Genomic DNA, 21,776 nt, shown 5'->3' on the forward strand with positions numbered 1-21,776 from the left:
CTTCTTGGATAAAATATAAATTAGCCCAAATATAGTGAGAGAGGTGAGCCTTTGTCAAACCACAGAAGAGTTTCCTTTACAATTGTCCTTCCTTCTTAATAACTATTATACTGATTCTTCTAGAAGAAATACCTGCCATCTTTCCAGTTGAAAAGCTGCTGTAGCACTTTACAGTAGTTTATATTTATGCAACAGTTTGTATTTATAAAATTAGTACACCACAAAAATGTATCCTTTTATATGTCAAATTTAATGATTTTATTATTTTGTTCTCCAAGTCTCCATAATGCCATGGTAATTTGATCAGGAGAATCTTCCAACATTATGAATAATCCATCCTGGAGCCAAAATCCCCTCTTTGATAATGTGTAATTTGGCATAGAAATAAAGAAAACAAATTTTCCAACATTCTATTTTCACTGTCTACAAATATATATTATTTCTCTTATGTTCCCCATTAGAAACATTGGGCTTCTTTTATTCCTAGTGAACCATATAACCATAGGAATTTTCTAAATTTATTGTAGAAGTTTAAATAATGTAAAATATTAAAAAGACAGTGATAGGGATACTCTTCTTAATCCTCTAATGCAACTTAAGAGTTGCAAAAGAGGGATTTTGTTTTGTTTTCTTACCATGGTTGAATCTGGAGGACAATATGCTGAATGAAATAATTTATTCACTAAAATATAAATATTATAGGAGCCCACTCTTATAAAAAGTTAAGAAAATATTTTTTTATACAGAGAGAAGTGTTCTTTGATGGTTTCCATGGGTCAGTGAGCAAGGGAAGGCAAATCACTAAAGGGCGATCATATACTAACTTGGATGAAGGGGACGAGATTGTAAAGTGAAGTGATAGAGGAGTTCATCTAATCAGATCTTGACGAGCCATGGTGGAGTAGCAGTTATATTTTGGTTTGCAGCCATTCCTTGGGAGAAAGACCAGGCTTTCTACTTCTATAAAGAGTTATAATCTCAGAAAGTCAGAGGGGCAGTCCTACCCTGGCCTACAGGGTTACTCTGAATTGGCATTCACATGATGTTATTGAGTTTGGTTTTAATTATACATTACTCCTTATTTTGTAATTTATTTATTTTTAAATCCGTTTTGAGACTGAGTAGAGAAGGTTAAGATCAGGGACTATGGAATTTGGCTGCTTATTCTTAACCTATTCGAATTCATATCTAAAACATAAAGTCTAAAAATAATATAGTACTTGCTTCTTAGAGTTGCTATAAAGATTAAATGACTTGATATCTGTGAAATGCTTAGGACAGTGCCTTGGCCAGAGCGTATGCTATTGAATATGTATCAATGTTCCCAGGAATTAGGAGAAGTGGTATTCCAACCCAGGGTGGTTGGGTCCCCACAACCAGATACAATAGTCTGTCATTTAAAGTTGGGTCACTTTATGGACACAACAACACCCAATCCAAGCACCTTCCGGAAGCCGGCTCTGAGTTCCTGGGTCCTAAGGGCATACACCATGGGGTTGAGGGCTGGAGGCATGACATTGTGGAGCACATTGAGGAGAACAGGAATGAGCGGAACCCTTCTCCCTGCCAGGTGGGTGACGGTTACTACAACAATGGCTGTATAGAAAAAGAGGATGAGGATGAGGTGGGAGCTGCAAGTACTTAGGGCCTTTGATGTTGCTTCAGCAGAGTTCAGTTTCAGGATGGAGCGAAGAATCAAAACATAGGAAGCAAACACCAGACACATGTCACTCCCTACCATGACCCAAGCCAAGACTAATTGGTAGAACCTGTTAATGGTTATGTCATCACAGGCCAAACTGATGACTCCTAAGTTAGAGCACAAACAGTGCTCAATCTCGTTCCTAGAGCAGTAGTGTCTCTGGGCAGCCAGTACAGGCACTGGGATGGTCAACAGACCATTCCTGAGCACCATGAAGAGTGTAGCTTTGACCACAAAAGTGTCAGTGACTATGGAAGGGTATTGAAGAGGATAACAAATGGCTACATATCTATCCACAGCCATACAGAGGAAGATTCCTGACTCCATGCATACAAAAATATGAATGGCATAAATCTGAGTGAAGCATTCAGGGAGGCTGATGGACTTGGCATCTAACCAGAAGATGGCCAGGATCTTGGGCATGATGGTGGTGGACAGGCCAATGTCCACTACAGCCAAGACACGAAGGAATTGATACATGGGCTGGTGCAGGGCAGGCTCCTGGTGAATAGTGATCAAGATGAGGACATTGGCGCCTAGAGCTAAGAGGTAGAGCAGAGCCAGTGGTGGGGAGAGCCAGTGTTGCCATTCATGAATGCCTGGGAATCCCAACAGGACGAACTCAGATACTTGAAAGCTTGAGCTATTGGTTATACTCAGGGTGATATCCATGTTATGAGATGTCTTTATCTCGGCGTGTGCCTATGAATAAATGGGAAAATAAAATAAAGTTTAGGTTAGCTCAGCTGAAGGCCAAGGTATGTATATATATTATGCATTCTTGTTGGTCATATACTTGTTCAACTCCATTTACCCCCCTGAAAGAATCCTGACAAGAAGAGACAGGCTAAAACAGGTCCTAAGATGTAGATTGTAACAGAATAAAAATGAAGAATTATTGACTTCATTTTTTTAGCAGTAGATTGTTTTCATGGGAAACATGAACCCAAAGCAGGAGATATGGACACTATTAGGAATGTGATTTTCAGGAAGTTAAACGAGAGGATAGAGATGTGCTGTCATCCTTGGAGATCTGAAGGAGAGAATAAGGGATGAGAATTCTTACTATACTCTTTTCGTAAACAATGCTCTCTTACTGGCAAATAGTTTTAGACAAAAGTCATGCCACTTGAGTAATGTTACTAATCACATATATGCCCCAGTTTGTGCTTGAGTATTAACAAAAAACTGTCCAATGAAGAAGTGTCTGGTGATAACCAAGCAAACTCATTCTACTTGGTACAAATAGAATGAGGTCAGATTCAACATGATATCAATGGGTTAAACATGTTTTTATTCACATATGAGCAAGCAGAGGCTAAATAACTAATCTAGATAAGAATTATATATTGAAATCAGGAATAAGTGATAATTCTACTGCAAAGATTTTAAGCCTTTCCATTTAATTTCATCACTTTCCCAGTAAATTGTCAACAATATCCTTTAAACACCCTATTTATTTCCTCTTCCTACTTTGAAAATAATGTTGAAGACATATTTGAAGCTACATATCCCAATAAATTTTTTTTTCATTAAATATATAAGGAGTGAAATGTCTCTATAAACTTCAAGTCTCTTCTGGATGCAGGAGGCATTTATCATGTAGAGATTTTTTTCATTAATTTTATGCCTCTTTAAATATTTTATGGAGACACATTTGTTAAGCCTTAAACAAAGATGTGAAAAAGATAAAAAATGCATCATCCAGATGAGTGAGATCATTAGCAACAAGAGGCCAAATGGCATCCAAGGTTTGACAGAAAGGTACCACTGAAATGGGAGCTGGAGTGTAAGGGAGACTCACAAACACGTGACTGGTGGCAGATCACTATGCAACAGTTGCAAGCAGGACTGCAGACATGCAAAAGGGATCAGGCCTGGGATGCAGACACTATCCTAAAGAAACAAACTCACAAGATTGGTTCAAGGCTGTGGGGACCAGCCCCACAGTCAAAGGGGTTCTGAGGAAACAACTGTGCAATGATAGAAAGAAGGAGGAGAGAAAAGTGGGGCAGAGGGGACTGATCTACAATATTGGGAGAAGAGTTTGGAGTTTATTCAACAAATGGGTATGAGGCTTGCAAGCATCCAGTTAACACACACACCAGAATGGGCAGTGTGTGAATCTTGGATAATCTGAGTTCTTTAGGTAAGTGAGGGCATTTAAGGGACCAAAGGAGTCAATCGCTCCTTGAGTGAGAAGGACCAAAGAATCTGATTGCTCCTAAAGATAGGCATCCTTTAACTTCATAGATGAGGAACCAGGTGCCTATAGGAGTTTTATATTTGCAATTTAATGGAACATAGGAGACAGTTTTATATTTGCAATTTAATGGAGCATACTTTGTAGAGAAATATTTTTCCCCAGAGAATGTGTATTTTCAGGCCTATCAATACTCTTGGGAATATGGAGGTTTAGGCTAGTGCTGGTTTTCCAAACCCCGTCATCACGAGTGTAAAAAGTGGGCCACTTATACTTTTCTCCAGGTCCTCAGTTTCCCACACAGGGCCCTCTGATTAAGGTAGGTAAGATGAAGCTCTCGATTATATGGACCTCAAAATCCATCCAGAGAGCACCCCAGGCAGGCAAGTCTCTAAGGGGTATTTGCCCCTCCCTGGCTGGCTAGTGGAGAGGTAGCAATCCACTTTCAAATACACTCTGCCTGAAGGCAAAGCTTTACACATTTTGGGTTGGTGGTCAGAAATAAATCAATGGAGGTTGAATCTATGTGGAGAGTCAAAACTGGATTTGGGGCTTTCAGTATAAACTAGCCTTCTGCAAACCTAGTGCTCAGAATTTAAGCTCTTATGCAGATAGTAAGTTCTCCTTTGCCTACTGAGCAGAGGCTAACGGTCAGGTTTCTGACTATGAAAATTAAGAAGAAAATGCTTTCCCCAAGTGTTCTCCTCTCCCTTCTCTTATACCTCCAATTCTTCTTTATTCCTTCATTACTGGATCAAGGATGAGTGCCAGGGTCGGGTAAGCTAACACCATCGACTGCTTCTCATCAGAAGACTGAATGTTTGAATCTACCAGAGAAGCGCATCAGAACTCACCACAGTGGGGTGAACCAAGAAGGGCACATAATAGTTCAGCAATGGGAGCAAGGCAAAGCCACGAAACCTCTGAAGAGCCCCCAGAATAGACTTCAGACCAGGAAGGACAGTTCCAAGAATCCCCCAGGACCAGTAGGGAGATAGTCATAAAGGTCAGCAGACAGATCTGGAATTATGTATATTTTTTTCGTTGTTTTTTTCTAGTTATTTTTCTTTTCTCTTTTTATTCAATCTTTTGCTTTGTCTCTGTATACTGTTGGTTTGCCTACCTATGTAAGATAGGGATGGGAAGCAAGCCCAAGGAGAGAGCAATGGATCGATGGTTCTGGGGGGATTTGGGAAGAGGAGGAGGCAGTGGAAGGGAGCAGTGAGAAAATCATGCCATAGACAGTGGAACAAGTAGGGAATTAAAATCAACAATGAGGAGGACATAGAGATCCTGGGGGTGCTGGAGCAACAGCAATCTAGCTGAGAGGAAGGACTAAGAGGTGGAAGAAGGGTGAGCATGATGGTGGGACAGGAGGAAGGTAAAAGGAAACAGAGGAAAGACTTAGGAAGCAAAGCTATGGATAGAGGTATAAACAGGTGTGTACATATGTAAATATATGAATTCATAAAATTGGAGGTATTGGTATATGTTCATATATTTATATGGAAATATTTTGAGGCAGTAGATGGACTTTGGGCCTCTGCTCAAGCCCTCCCTCAATGCAAAAACACTTTGGTCTAACAACCAGCCATTCTGTGATGCTCACCCTCCTGTTATGAATGCTGAAGACAAAATGGGTGCACAAGAAAATTTGGTGAAGAAAGCTGATGGTGCCCTGCTATCAAAGATATAGCATTTGGGGTCTTAAAGGCTTGAAGTTAAACAAGCGGCCATCTAGCTGAGAAGCATCAAAGTCCACATGGAAGAAGCACACCAGCCTGTGATCATGAGGTGTCGACAGGTTCAGGTAACAGGCATCAGAATACTCCAAACAAACAAATACATATTGTTGAGAACAAGGGGAGTCAGAGCAGAGACTCCCAAACCTATCTGTAGACAATGGGACAGACATCCCCTCACAGAAGGATCACAAGGAAGGGATGAGCCAACCAGAGTGCAATATAGCATGGATGGAACACATAACATTCCTCTGGTTCCTTGAGGCTTCCTCACCCCACACTATCATGACCCTAGTCCTGCCTTCCACTTTGGGCTACACGTGAGCCTACACACTGGTACAGATTAAGAACTCATGATACACTGAATCCAGGTCAGATAAGCCCCCCCAGGAACAGAAATGGGAGTAGTGATACCAGGAGGGTGGGGAGAGGAAGGAAAGAAGGGAGAACCGATTGCAATGAGCGACACAAACCCCCCCCCCCCAACCTTGGTGGGGGAATTAAGACTAGAAACCAGGGGGAAGGGAGATAGTGGTCAGTGTAAGATATGAAAATAATAATTTATAATTTATCAAGGATTCATGAGGGGAGAGGGGGAACAAAGGGAAAAAGAGAAGCTGATACTAAGGCTTACAGAGAAAGTAAATGTTTAAAAATATTAATGGCAACTGCTGCTGCTGCCGCTGCCGCCCATGCCGCCGCAGGATAAACTGGGATCTGCAATTAGGACTGAGTAACCATGGAAGATTATATCAAAATAGAGGAAATTGGGGAAGGTACCTATGGAGTTGTGTACAAGGGCAGACACAAAACTACAGGTCAAATTGTAGCTATGAAGAAAATCCGACTGGAGAGCGAAGAGAAAGGGCTTCCAAGTACTGCAATTCGAGACATTTCTCTGCTAAAAGAACTCTGTCATCCAATATGGTAAGTCTTCAAGATGTGCTTATGCAGGATTCCAGATGATCTCATCTTTCCATGGACCTGAAGAAATATTTGGACTCCCTCTCCCTCCTGGTCAGTTCATGGAGTCTTCAACAAGAGTGATTCGTACCAAATCCTGCAAGGAATTATGTTTTGCACCGAGACTCGAAACCACAAGGTCTATTGATTGATGACAAAGGCGCAATTAAACAGGCTGATTTTGGACTTGCCAGAGCATTCAGAATACCTGTTAGAGTATACACACCTGAAGCGGTAGAGCTCTCCGGAGGTCCTGTGGGGGTCAGCTCGCTGTTCAACTCCAGTGGACATTTGGAGTATTGGCATCATATTTGCGGAACTAAGAAACCACTTTTTCTTTTTTTTTTTTTAAAGCAATTTATTGGGGCTCATACAATTCTTATCACAATTCATACATATACATACATCAATTGTATAAAGCACATCTGTACAGTCTTTGCCCTAATCATTTTTTCTCTTTTCTTTTTTTACATTTTATTAGGGACTCATACAACTCTTATCACCATCCATACATATACATACATCAATTGTATAAAGCACATCCATACATTCCCTGCCCCAATCATTCTCAAGGCATTTGCTCTCCACTTAAGCCCCTGGCATCAGGTCCTCTTTTTTTTTTCCCTCCCTCCCCTTTCCCCCTCCCTCATGTGCCCTTGGTAATTTATACCTCGTTATTTTGTCATATCTTGCCCTATCCGGAGTCTCCCTTCCCCCCCTTCTCTGCCGTCCCTCTCCCAGGGAAGAGGTCACATGTGGATCCTTGTAATCAGTTCCCCCTTTCCAACCCACTCACCCTCCACTCTCCCAGCATCGTCCCTCACACCCTTGGTCCTGAAGGTATCATCCACCCTGGATTCTCTGTGCCTCCAGCCCTCATATGTACCAGTGTACAGCCTCTGTCCTATCCAGCCCTGCAAGGTAGAATTCGGATCATGGTAGTTGGGGGGAGGGAAACCACTTCTTCATGGGGATTCAGAAATAGATCAACTCTTCAGGATTTTCAGAGCTTTGGGTACCCCCAATAATGAAGTGTGGCCTGAAGTGGAATCTTTACAGGATATAAGAACGCCTTTCCTAAATGGAAACCAGGAAGCCTGGCAACCCATGTAAAAAACCTGGATGAAAATGGCTTGGATTTTTTCTCGAAAATGTCAGTCTATGACCCTGCCAAACGCATTTCTGGGAAAGTGGCCCTGAATCACCCATATTTTAATGATTTGCACAAGCAGATTAAGAAGATGTAGTTTTCTGTCAACGAGGAAGAAACTTATGAGTTGTTTCAACGACAGCTAATCCTTCCTGCTTTCACTGTTAAGTCTATTTTGCTTTGTGTGCTTTTCTCCGTTGTCAAACTTCAGCTGTGCTTCAGTTTCTGATTTCTAAAGTGCAACTTAATGTAAATATTGTTCTATATGAATTTAAATATATTCTGTATATGTGTGTAGGTCCCAATATAGCAATTGTTACTGCAATAAAGTTATAGATCTAGTATGGATGTGAGGAATCAGGCCAAATTTGAGTTGACTTAAGTCACCTCAACTCTTCAGTAATCCTGTTTTTCTGGAGATTTTCAAATTGGAATTAGTGTGTTCACAGTTTTATACTGCTCTGAGGTGTTTTTATTCCCTGAATGTTTAAAATTTTATGTCAGCGTCTCGTCATGTGGTAGTGATATAAGTTGTCTGCAGATGGATTTATTTTACTGGCATTTCAATTTGACCATTGAGGTTTCAGATTTCAGAATGAGAAAGATGCTCAGATATGACACTTAGGTTTCAGAGAGCGTTCAGAGAATTATAAAACTGCCATTAAGGAATGCCCAATTCATGCTAAGTTGTGCTGTCAAAGATCAAGAGCTGTCCACATCTGGGAAGAACAATTTTGAAAATTTATAAACTGTCCTATATTTAGTTAAGTTGTAAAAGCTATTTGTCTAAGTGAATTCTCAACCCTTGGTAATAATGATATGTAGGACTTGCTTGTCCTGGATTTCAGAAATCTGACTTTAAAACATTACATATTTTTGGCATAGTGTTTGTTAGGAACCTCTTAAAGGTTTCTAAGATTCAAATAGTTAGCTAAAAATCACAAATTTTTTATATTGCTGCTGATTATGTCTTATCCATAAGCATCTTATTCTATATTATTGCATAAAGTCAAGAGAAATGTCTATAAAGGTAAAAAATAATGATGGCAACATATGTACAATTATGCTCGACACAATTGCTGTTTGGATTGTAATAAGAGCTGTAAGAGTCCCTAATAAAATTATCTTTGAAAAGTCCTTGTGATCTACATTTGAAAATTCAGTTATTGAAAATCCTATGAGACACAGTTCTATCCTGACATACATGAGGTCCCTATGAGTTGCAATTGGCTGGATGAAAACTGGTTGATTGGGTTTTGGGGGTGGGCGGTGTTCAAGGAAGACAATTTGGACAGAGGGTGTTTCACCACATCTAGGCTTAGCTGATAGGCACATAATTTTCAGTAGGCAATGATAAAGCAATGAGAGAGTCACCGGATAAATGGCTTCCCCTTGCTTGAAGAATATAGGGAGCCTGTGATATTCAGTCTTATTTTTTTTATTTGGTTAATATTAATTCTTTCATGATGTCATGTTTGGAGTTTATAAATCTTTCTTGGTTTCATGGCATCATATCATTCAATTGTTTTAAGAGAATGCCTTTATAGTGAAAATTTAAATATATGTTATGCAGAAGTCAAAGTACTATAATTGTAAAGTCATATCTGTCAAGAGGAAAAGAGCTTCCGTCTTCACTGACGGGTCAGTGAAACTTTGTGCCTCACTCTTGGCGCTTTCACCGTTGGTCCTTCTTGTCTTACGTTCTTCACTTGGTTCATTCTTACGTTGTCGGCAAATGTTTTCAAGGAATTGAATCAGAAAGTGTACTTGGGCAATATGCAATCCACCTTGGATATCTGAGAATTGATGTCTTATATGTGTCTGCAATAATGCCTTGCTTGGTCAAATGTCTAAGCTTCAATATTTTCTTTCCCAAATCTCTGTCTTTGCTTCATTTAATAGCATTAAATGTAAGATTGAGGCTCCATCCTCTGAGAAGAATGAATATGCTATCTATTGACTATTATCATCATCACCCAGGAATTCACTGCCCATGAAATTGATTTAACAAAAAAGAAATAAAATATAACATAGGAAAAATAACTGTAAATCAAAATATCAATAACCAAAGATAATTAAACTTAATTTTTAAGACCATTTAATTTTCCATAGTTCTCTTTGTGGATGTGCGTTTTTTTTTACACATTTGAAATTACATGTAAATAGAACTTTCTATTTTTTCCTGTTGCTTAGCATAATATGTAAGGACTCCCCAACACACTTCGACAATCTTTATAAACATTATTTTGAACGATTCCATTAGATGTTATCATAGACCATATACCCATCTTTATTTGATTTAGCATGCTGTTTATATAGTATTTTTGGTAAAAGTATATAAAATGTAATTTATTTCAAACACAGGGAATCCAGGACAGATAAACCTCTAAGGATCAATAATAAGAGTAGCAATAACAGGAGGGTAAGGGTAAGTTGTGGGGAAGAAGTGGGAACTGATCACAATGATCTATATATAACCCCCTTCCAGGGGAACAGACAACAGAAAGGAGGAAGACAGGTCAGTGTAAGACCTATGGGGGAAAAAATTATCAAGGGTTCATGAGGGAGGATGGGGGAGGGAGGAAATGAGCTGATACCAAGGACTCAAGTAGAAATAAAATGTTTTGAAAATGATGATGGCAACATATGTACAAATGTGCTTGACACAATGGATGGATGCGTGGATTGTGATAAGAGCTGTATGAGCCCCCAATAAAATGATTTTAAAAACAGAGTAATTTTTTTCTTCTAAAACTATTCTGTTTTTCCTTCATGTTTTTTATTTTTCCAATTTTAAGCTTAAATGGGATTCTTTAACCATGAATTTATGGAAGGCATTATGGCTGTAAAGTTTCTAAATATTTCATGACTCAAATAAGAAACCAAAGCAAACAATTTTAAATTAAAAATTATGATTAATATTCATGTTTAATTTTAATAATTGACAATTTGGTTTTGTGAAACAACTTTTTAAAAGCTATTTATGCTGTCAATGAAAGAAAGGTGTACAAATAAATTCATTTCATGTAATTAAGCAATGGCTTCTACATCTTTCTTCAACTGATTTATTTTATTTTATTATTATTGCTTCTTTGTCACATTAAATTTTCTTTTCACATTAAAGTTTTTAATGAAAACACATTAAAATATGATTTTTAATGGAAAAACTACATTTTAATGTCTAAAATTCTATTTCTGAAAATCTATTTTTTTGGACTAATATTCAACTGAATTAGAATTATAGTTTTATAAAAAAACCTTTGCACACAATGCTAGTTTTCTCTTATTTTCTTTTCATTTTCATTTATTTAAAGTTTATTTTATGTGTTTCTTTTTTCAAATTAATCTTAGAATGCCTGTGGTGAGTTCTAATATGGCCCATGTTTAGATGGATTTTGTTAAATATGTAAATCAATTTTGATAAATAAAGAGTTGACATCACTATGCTTTTAAGTTTCCTTTTTCAGCATACAGGCTGTCTCTGCTCTTAAACAAAACCAAACCAACAAAGACCTTGTAATAAAATTTGGTACTTCTGTATTGTTTTCATTATAAATATTAGTATTTTGAAATTTTTTGTGCAAATATGATTGTTTTATTCTACTGCCTGATAAGAATCTATTGAGGTTTATGATTTTTAGTATTATTAAATTGTATTTTGTGTTATTCACTTTGCTAAATTCTTGCCATGTTTGCATTGGTCACTTAGTGATATATTTTTCCTGTGTTATAACAAATAGTTGGTTGTTGTTGGTAAAGTAAATATTGTATTTATTGTTGTGTTTATTGGAACTATATTTCCTTTGTTATTTTGTCTTACCTATTGTCTATTTGTTAAGCTCTTGTCAATTCTTAAAACTTTCCCAATGATACTCTTTTTAGGTAGACAAAATATTGCTTATAAATAGTTATTTTCCTTATTTATGTCTCACTGAAATGGTTGGAAATTTATCATCAATATAGCATAAATGTGATTGCATACACTTTTAATTAGCTGATTACATTTAATTGGAATTCAGTAGAATTAACATTAAGTATGAAATTTTAAAAGTTATATGTTTTTATCAAATGTAATAAAATTGTCTTTTGTTTTTATAGGTGATTTAGTTGATGCCAGTGATTCTTAAGTAACTTAAATATGTTTTTATATAATATGTATACTTTTCAGTCTAACAGCTATGTACTATAATCAATGCTTATTTTATATTTTCTTTCTACTTTTCTCTCAATGCTTGCTTTAGGTAGTAACTCCAAGTTCCCCAACTTTTCTTTATATGTGCCTAATTAGATTTATTGATTCTTGATGTTACTTTTTCATTTGGGAGTATTGGATCTAGAATTTATAATTCTAGACCTCTTGATTTATCATTAATCTATATACAAATGCAAATTGCATGCTTTTTCGTTGTTTTGTGAATGATTTTGTTTTATTTTATTTGCGAAGTCTTTAACTGGAAGGTCCAATATTCTGGAGTATGTTCATGTTTAGAGTGCAGAGCTTGTATCTCTACTTCTTCTGATCACATCCCTTAGTTCCTCCAACTGTGAACTATCTAAGAGAAGGAACACACTGAATGTAAAGAATCAAACAAGGAAAGCCAGCCATGGAAACCAAAGATAAGGCATATGAGCAAATTCAGAAATCAAGGCAGAATTCTAGAAATATCCACATCAATCTGATATCTCGTCTCTGGTGGGATGATGTACTTACTATTTCAGGAGGCACTGTGGTGAGGCTCTCTGATTGACACTGCCTTCTCTTCTCCTCTGAAACGTGCTCAGCTTTTCCTGTTAGAACAGAGCTATGCCTTTTCTTGCCATCCCTGGAGTGTGGACTTTAATATATATTAGATTTCTCAAATGTTCTGGACCTGTTGTGCTGCTTTTTAGCCCCTCCCCAGTTTATTTCAAGAATTCCCCAAGGTTCTGCTTTTGGGGCTTAGTCAAGTAATTTCTGTGAGTCGCTCCAGTCAGCCCGAGTCCCAGGGCAGTCCCACCAGATGAACAGCTTTCCATTCTAGTCTCTTCTGGCTTAAATACTTCTGTTTCTGTTGAGTAATGCCTATCATTCTAGGAAGACTCTGAAGTCTATAAAACTCAAAATATATCTTTACTTTCCAGATAATGTCATTTCTTAATAATTTCTGCCAGTATTTTTTAACTAGAAAAAGCTAGTGTTGTAGGCCCAGGCATTCATATACCCCAAATATATTGTTTCTGTTATTACGAGCCTTTGAGTCAGTTTTGACTCACATGGCCCTGTGTGCAACAGAACGTTGTCTGGGCCTACCCCATCCTTACCATTGTTTTGATGCGTGAGCCCACCATTGCAGCCGGTGTGTCAATCCATCTTGTCGACGGCCTTCTTCTTCTTCTTCTTCATTTTTTTCCCACTGTCTCTCTCCTTTACCAACCCTGCCGTCCTTCTGCAGGAACTGGTCTCTCCTGACAGCAGGTCTACAGTGAGATGAAGTCTCACTACCCTTGCCTCTATTTGTTTATTCTTTTGGCAGTGCATGGGAGAGAGAGGGAGAGAGACAGAGAGAGGGAGAGAGAGAGAGAGAGAGAGAGAGAGAGAGAGAGAGAGAGAGAGAGAGAGAGAGAGAGAGAGAGAGAGAGAGAAAGAGAGGAAGAGAGGAAGAGAGAGAGACAGAGAATTTTATATCAATAAAGTGACTCACAAAGTTGTAGAAGATGTTAAGTCCAGTATGGTTCAAGTGTGTGGGGCAGAAGTTGAGTTGAAGGCTTTTCTTGACTTACGTAGCTGTTGGGGTCAATGACTCAGGAAGCAAGAAGCATGCCATGTCAGGAACTAGGCAGCGTACCATGCTTGTAGCTGCAGAGTTGATTAAATCCAAGGTTGGGACGTAATATGACAGGCTACTGTTGGCTCCCAGGGTTGGCAGGCAATTGAGTTGGTCTTTGAAGCAGATGCCTGATTAAGAAGAGAGGCATATAATGCAATCCAATGCTTTGAGTATGTTAAATATGAATATATTTTAAAGGGTGTGCAATCAATCATTACCACAATCAAGTTTAGAACATTTGTTCATTCTCATGTTCATTATTATCTTCCCCTTGCCCTCCAACCTCCATTGCCACAACTCTAAGAAACTATTAATATAGTTACATATAAAGAATATCATAAGAACAAAATCAACAACAACAATGAGAATCCACAGAAAAAAATCAAAGAAAAACCAGATATAGTAAAAGCTAGAACAAATTTAAAATGGGTCAAAAAGGAAAACAAATAATAAGGTGTTAAATTGTAACTTAACTATGTCTACAGTCCCCTTTCCAATGCACTTTGAGGGCAAGTCTACTCATATCCTTGACTAATAGTCTGAGGGACTTCACCTGAGACTTAATCCATGTGGGGACTCTCCAAGTGGATTTTGGAATTTCATCGTCTTCTATATTCTTCTGCAAACAGGGTGCTCAGCATTTAAGTTCTAATGAATTCCCTCCTCCAGTCTTGGATTTTATTATTTACAATCCTTGGCTAGCACACGCTGGTATGCTTCTGCCGTGTGGACTTAACTGACACGCTATATTGATGGCTGCTTGTTTTAGGACAAGCTTTTAAGACCCCAGCCACTATTCTTACAGCTAGCTGGCCATCATCTGATTGCTTCATCCCACCTTGCTGTAGCACTCTTATCTTCAGTGGTACCTGCATGAGGGTAAATATTAAAAGGAAGGACCACATCATAAGAACTGATTGTTCTGAGACTAGGGCTTAAGGTTAAGTGCAAGCTCAAAATCATCTGTCTAAGGATTGTATCAGGAGAAAGACAGAGCTTTCTAATCCCATAAAGATTTACAGTCTTGTAAATTCACAGGTTAGTTCTACCCTGTCTTATAGGAGCACTGTGAGTTAGCATAATCTGATGTCAGTGAGTTTTTGTTTTTGGAAAGTTTACATATAAATCCCTGTTCCAATGTAGGGACAATATTCTCAGCTTTTTGAGAGATAGTATAAGCAACCTCCACGGGCCTTTGGCAATTCTAATAATGGTATCAAATTATCCAAGGGCATAGAATATAAAATATTATTAACACAAAGGTATTTATATATTTGAAATTTTAGAATAAAATACATGGGATGTTCACTTGTACTTATTTAAAAAATTAAGTGACTGAATCTTGTTTAAGAAAACCGTGTGGTTAGAAACAGGGCACAAAATTCTATAACACTTGTTCACCACAGCAGAACTATGTCTGCAGAACTAAGATGTCATAAAAAGTTAAAAAACATGAAAATAGTAAATATATGGTGGACTTACAGTAAGTTATTTATTTTTGGGCAACCTCAAAAGCAAGGGTTTTGAACCAAATTCCAATGACTTCCAAATCCACAATCTTGGGAGTTGTGCCAGTCGCCTAATCTGTTGTCAATGTAAGGATTAAGAGTGTAGGGGACAGGGCAAGATATGACAAGATAATTTATAAATTATCAAGGGTTCATAAGGGAGGGGGGAGTATGGAGGGAGGGGAAAAATGAGGACCTGATGCTAGGGGCTTAAGTGGAGAGCAAATATTTTGAGAATGATGAGGGCAATGAATGTACAGATGTGCTTTACACAGTTGATGCATGTATGGATTGTGATAAATTGTATGAGCCCCTAACAAAATGATGAAAATAAAGTGGAGGGGTAGAGTCTAGGCTGACAATCTGGAGATAGCCAATGAGACTTCTGTGTCGTTGTGGCCTTCTGAGAATTCTGGGAAATCTGGCACTTCCTCCTTGGAAGAGGAAAACAACCCCCCCCCCTCTCTCTGCTACTTCCTGGGAGACATTGCAGAAACAATCCACATGGATACAACCAGACCTCTGACACCGGGGAAGCCACAGAGAGACCCCTGCCAGCGCTGATATGCTTACAGCACCACTGGCCCCAAAGACTTTATACCCACTGGCCTGTGATCTTCTACATTCGGCGTCATTGCATGCATTTCGTGAGTCTGAAGAGGACTTTATAGATAGGTATCAGACATATGGGCTAATATCAGACTTAAGCATTTGCTCTGGACTGGGCTGGGATATTTTCTCAATGTTCAATTTCTCTTGTATATAAAACTCTTTCTCTCTCTCTCTCTCTCTTTCTTTTGCTCTTCCTTTTAAATCATTTTATTGGGGGCTCATACAACTCTTATCCCAATCCATACAGACATCAATTGTGTCAAGCACATCTGTACATTCATTGCCCTCATCCTCAAGACATTTACTCTCCACCCAAGCCCCTGGCATTAGCTCATTTCCCCCCTCCCTTCCTGCACACCCCCATGAACTTTTGATAATTTATAAATTATTATTATTTTAGATCTTACACAATCTGACATCTCCCTTCACCTACTTTTCCATTGTCCATTCCCATGGGAGGAGGTTATATGTAGATCCTTGTAATCAGTTCCCCCTTTCCAACCTACCCTCTCTCCATCCTCCCATTATCGCCACTCACACCACTGGTCCTGAAGGGATCATCCATCCGCCCTGGATTCCCTGTGTTTCCAGTTCCTATCTGTACCAATGTACATCCTCTAGTCTAGCTGGATTTGTAAGGTAGAATTGGGATCATGATAGTCGGGAGGGAGGAAGCATTTAGAAACTAGTGGAAAATTGTATGTTTCATCATTGTTATACTGCACCCTGACTGGCTTGTCTCCTCACCGTGATCCTTCTGTAAGATGTCCAGTTGTCTACAGATGGGCTTTGGGTTCCCAATCTGCACTCCCTCTCATTCACAATGATATGATTTTTTGTTCTTTGATGCCTGATACTTCATCTCTTTGGCACCTTGTTATTGCACAGGCTGGTGTGCTTCTTCCATGTGGGCTTGGTTGCATCTCAGCTAGATTGCCACTTCTTTACCTTCAAGCCTTTAAGACCCTAGATGCTATATCTTTTGATAGCGTGGCACCATCAGCTTTCTTCACCACATTTGCTTATGCACCCATTTGTCTTCAGTGATCATATCAGGGAGGTGAGCACACAATGATAGATTTTTTGTTCTTTGATGCCTGATAACTGATCCCTTTAGCACCTCGTGGTCACACAGGCTGGTGTGTTCTTCCATGTGGGCTTTGTTGCTTCTGAGCTAGATGGCTGCTTGTTTACCCTTAAGCTTTTAAGACCCTAGACACTATAGCTTTTGCTAGCCGGGCACCCTCAGCTTTCTTCACCACATTTGCTTATGCACCCATTTGTCTTCAGTGATCATATTGTGGAGGTGAGCACACAATGATATGATTTTTTTTTGCTCTTTGATGCCTGATAACTGATCCCTTTAGCACCTCGTGATCATATAGGCTGGTTGATCACAGAGGCTGCTTCTTCCATGTGGGCTTTGTTACTTCTGAGCTAGATGGCCACTTGTTTGCCTTCAAAACTCTTTCTTATACACATGTGTGTGTCCATGAATTTGTTTCTCTAGTCTACCCAGACTAACACAGGAGTCCTCTATTCCCTCACTGGGTTATTACAGCTTTAAGTTCAAAGGAATATATCAGCTCCTTTAATTTGCGACAGGTGTGTTTATGGTGAAGCCCAGTTCACTTAGTGGATTTCCTGACTCAGATCCTCCTAATGTGGCCCATATAGTATATGATATATACCTTGAGAAGACAAAATCTAAAACTATAGTATAGGGCCTGAGCCACCCATCAAGGGCTGAACACAGATGTGGTTAAAAATGTCTGACTAGCCATATAATACAGGGCAGAGTCTCCCCTTGGGGGTCCACATAAGCACTGTCAAGTGCTTTTCTCAAGGACAAGCTGCACTCCTTCTGCACTACCCACCAACAGAAGTGAAATGATCTTTTTAGGAACAGACATCATCCGCCTCCCTATGCCTCACTCCTCTTGCATATGAATCTTTACCGAAGTGCGCTGAACACCAGTGTGGGAGTGTACACTCAATTAGGGTGACCATAGCACATTGCCATATACATAGACAATCTTATACACTACCTACTTAATGAGAAACTGTCCCCTGATGAGGTGAGGCCTACACTGGAGAAGTGGTCTTTATGATGTACAAATAAGGGGGTGATAAATGGGTTACATGCGTTACCAGTGGTTCTCAACTTGTGGGTCATGACCCCTTTGGGGGGTCCAATGACTTTTTCACAGGGGTCACCAATTCATAACAGTAGCAAAATTACAGTTATGAAATATCAGAAAAAGTAATTTTATGGTTGGGGGTCACAACAACATGAGGAATTGTATTAAAGGGTCACAGCATTAGGAAGATTGAGAGCCACTGTGTTAGACAGTCACACCACCCCATTGCCTGAGAGAAAGACTGGGTTTTCTACTCCTGTCAACAGTTAAGTCTCAGAAACCCACAACAGGGTTTCTACAGTCAGCATTGACTCTGTGGCAGTGAATTCAAGTCTTCTGAGTATTTCATTGGGAGCCTGTACCAACGTTTCTTCTACTGAGGGGCTTTTCTTCTGCTTCCAACCTCCTGCTATTGGGAGCAGTGCTTTGTTGAACTTCTGAGTGCACATGCCTATTCAATTTATGTCTCTTACTTCTTTAAAATATATACCCAGCACAGGTATTGCTGGATTTGTTCTTCCCAAATTCTCTGATAACTGCTTTGCTGCTCATAGCAGATTCCATCATGGAATCTTTCTTGTTATATTACATCACAGCTTTGCTGCTCATAGCAGATTCCATCATGAAGTCTTTCTTGTCATATTAGATCACAGATGAGGGAGGCTTTAACGCCCAAATTATAAGCATCCTGGCCTAGCCATGTTGACACAAAACCTATCACAGTTCATTCTTTGCCAATTTGGCATCTGTACACATTCCCATAAGCCATGCATAATCCACCAGGGTGACAATAATAATGTCATACTTGGGCCTAACATGATACAACTCACACACTTGCAACCCAAAATGCACCAACTCCATTTACATCTTATATTTTCTTAGTGAGTAAAACAAATATTTGATGCATAAACACAAAGAGGAAATGATAAAAGCAATTACAGCACTCATTTCCGCAACTGATCATGTGGCTGTGGCTGGTATTTAGAACCACCTGCTTCCACTATCCACTCAGCATTCCCTTTGCTCTCAGCACATGCCTCAGCTGGACATGGTGGTTTACCTTACAGATGACCCAAACGTTTATTCCTCAAGAGTCTGGGCCATCAGAAGTCATTGCAGAATTAGGTTTCATAGTTCACCATTGATTTTAATCAGGATATGGTACTCCGAATCGATGACCTAAGGGATCTCTTGAAATGCAAATATATTCTTCTTTATTTCCATGATGTAATATCAATCTAATTTCCCTTGGTAATCCGGATCAATCACAACGCTTAATACAATAACATCATTCTTTGCCTGTTGATCCAGAGATATGGAGATCCAAAACTGTCTAGGAGGCATTCATAACTTCCAGCCCAAGGGAATCAGTTCTGTGTCTCCAGGTGAAAGTATTCTTCCCTTTGGACTTCATTCCTGCAGACCCAAAGAGGAAAGGGTCACATGGACAGGAAGCAAAAATGTTGTGAGTGGGTCATTAGGAGTAACAGTGATTAGGGACATTCCCATTTCTACTCTTTGGTTCCTGAACAGTGAATCCTGTCTATGGAAGGAGGTGCCATCAATTTACAGGTAGAGTGCTACTCAACCCTTACCCAGGTGTGTTTAGTTGACATAATCCCTAACCATTACATAGCTCAAAATTTAAAAAAAATTTAAAAGACCAAACTTTCTGATAGGGACAGGTGGAACCCCTGAGACTGTGGTCTTTAGATACCCTTCAAGCCTGTACTAGAACAAACTCTTGGGAATCAGCTTTCAGACAAATACTAGGTAGGTCTATAAAGTGAACAATATCAGGGATAAATGAACTCTTCAGACAAATCAGTCATACAAGTCCAAAGGGGTAGCACTGTCCCCCAAAAAAGGCTCAGAAGACAAGAAGGAACAAGAAAGGACAGATAAGAATGAGGAACTCGGGGAGGAAATGGGAAGATTGAATTCATAGTGTAAGGATTACAGCCAATGCCATGAACAAAATATACATAAGTTGTGGAATGAAAAGAGAATTTTCTCTGTAAATTTCACCCAAACTGCAATACTAAGTTTAAAGAAAGAAAGAGGAGGAAGGAAGGTAGGAAGGAAGGAAGGAAGGAAGGAAGGAAGGAAGGAAAAAAGGAAAGAACAATTATTGAGGATTCTCTGGAAAGGAAAGGACAATTATTGAGAAGTTCTCTGGAGAGAAAATAAAAACAATGAAATCAGAAGCTGATTTGGAGAACAGTACAGTAGAACCCTGGTACTTGACTGCATCAGTACTCAACCTAATCAGATTTTGACATGAAATGCCAAGAAAATTTTGGAAAACACTGGAATTTTCCCCAACGCTTGTAAGTTTTGTAAACAAAAGCAGTTCGTGTTTCGGTCACTCGGTGTTAGTTGGAGTTATCAGTACGCCTTGTTTAAACATTTGATGCTGTGTTCCAAGTGTTTTGCTAGCTATAATTTTCTTAGTTTTTGTGACTTTTTGTATTATTTTTAGATAAAAAAACATGGGTCCTAAGAAGGAGTTTTTTTAAAGAATCATCACGATAAGGAACTGGTTAGCTGTGTTATCGATATTGTTGATAATTTAGTAAACCCTTTCAGAAAACAGTTAAGGAAACACCAACAGCAGACGACATCAGACAGATTTATTTTATTTTAGTTTTTTTAGGGAAAGCCAGTCAGATCCTAGTGATAAAAAGGCAAAGAAGGGGGTAAAAAATAAAACAACAAAACCCTGGAAAGCAGCTACCACTTGATTTTATGGAAGGGGATTCCCCTTCCAAACGACTCTCTCTCCATACCTTCTCTCCACATCTGTGTCCACAGATCCAGATCCTCCTTAGTCTCAAGGTATGGGCCATACTGTAGTTGTTAAAAAACATTTTTAATGTAGTGTTTCTTATTTAAATCATTTTATTTAACTCTGAACTTACTTACTTTGAAATTTCCGTGTAATGTTTTGTATAAAAAAGACAAGGTTTGCAGTCAATGATATGATTTTTTGTTCTTTGATGCCTGATAACTGATCCCTTTGGGACCACTCGCTCACACAGGCTGGTGTGTTCTTCCATGTGGACTTTGTTGCTTCTGAGCTAGATGGCCGCTTGTTTATCTTCAAGCCTTTAAGACCCCAGTCACTATCTCTTTTGATAGCCGGGCACCATCAGCTTTCTTCACCACATTTGCTTGTTCACCCACTTTGGCTCCAGCAGTTGTGTCGGGAGAGTGAGCATCATAGAGTTCCAATTTAATAAAAGAAAGTATTCATGCATTGAGGGAGTGTTTGAGTAGAGGCCTAAGGTCCTTCCGCCACCTTAATACTTAACCTATAAATATAGACACATAGATCTATTTCCCCATCCTCCTATATATATTTGCATGTACATGTCTTTGTCTAGACCTCCATAAATGCCCTTTGACTCCTAGCTCTTTCCTCCATCTCCCTTGACTTTCCTTCTGCCCTCCTACCATACTTTGTCGCCACCTGGGCTAGAGTATACCTCTTCTCTAAGCAACCTTACCCTTGATCATTTCCCACCAGGCCTGCCACTCCCCCCTCTCTACCATTTTGGGTCCCATGTTTTTCCCTTGTCCCTGTGTTTGTTAACACCACTTCCTTACCCCTCCCTACCCCCCACCCCACGTCCCCCCGGAACTGTTGGTCCCGTTGTTTTTCTTCCAGATAGTTCACCCAGCCTGTCCTATTCAGACAGACCTGTGGAGACACTAACATGCACGAAAACAAGACAGAGGAAAACAAAGCAACAGTATACAACCAGACAATAAAATAACAAAAACAGACCACTGACAAAGAACAAAACAAAACACTTCACAAGAGAAAAGCTTGTAGTTAGTTTAGGGATCGTTTGCTGGCCCTTAGGAGCGTTTTCCAGTCCAGTCTGTTGGGACACCACGCCCTGGTCCCAATGTCCACTTTCAGCATTCCCTGGGGACCTTGCC

General features: G+C 39.2%; 1 protein-coding gene and 1 pseudogene across 1 annotated transcript; one reads left to right on the forward strand and one right to left on the reverse strand.

Annotated features, from left to right (window-relative positions):
* Window positions 1-1,408: 1,408 nt before the first annotated feature.
* Window positions 1,409-2,374, reverse strand: OR56B4 (olfactory receptor family 56 subfamily B member 4). The gene has a single exon (XM_075548489.1). The coding sequence runs from the start codon at window positions 2,372-2,374 to the stop codon at window positions 1,409-1,411; it is 966 nt and encodes a 321-aa protein (XP_075404604.1).
* Window positions 2,375-6,386: 4,012 nt separating this feature from the next.
* Window positions 6,387-7,857, forward strand: LOC142446749 (cyclin-dependent kinase 1-like; annotated as a pseudogene).
* Window positions 7,858-21,776: the final 13,919 nt, after the last annotated feature.

The sequence above is a fragment of the Tenrec ecaudatus genome, chromosome 4 (genome assembly GCF_050624435.1).
Source record: "Tenrec ecaudatus isolate mTenEca1 chromosome 4, mTenEca1.hap1, whole genome shotgun sequence".
NCBI classification, from domain to species: domain Eukaryota; kingdom Metazoa; phylum Chordata; class Mammalia; order Afrosoricida; family Tenrecidae; genus Tenrec; species Tenrec ecaudatus.

Bases quoted from the DNA above. Each gene is read 5' to 3' on its own strand.
- OR56B4 (XM_075548489.1), bottom strand. From the start codon at position 2,374: ATGGATATCACCCTGAGTATAACCAATAGCTCAAGCTTTCAAGTATCT.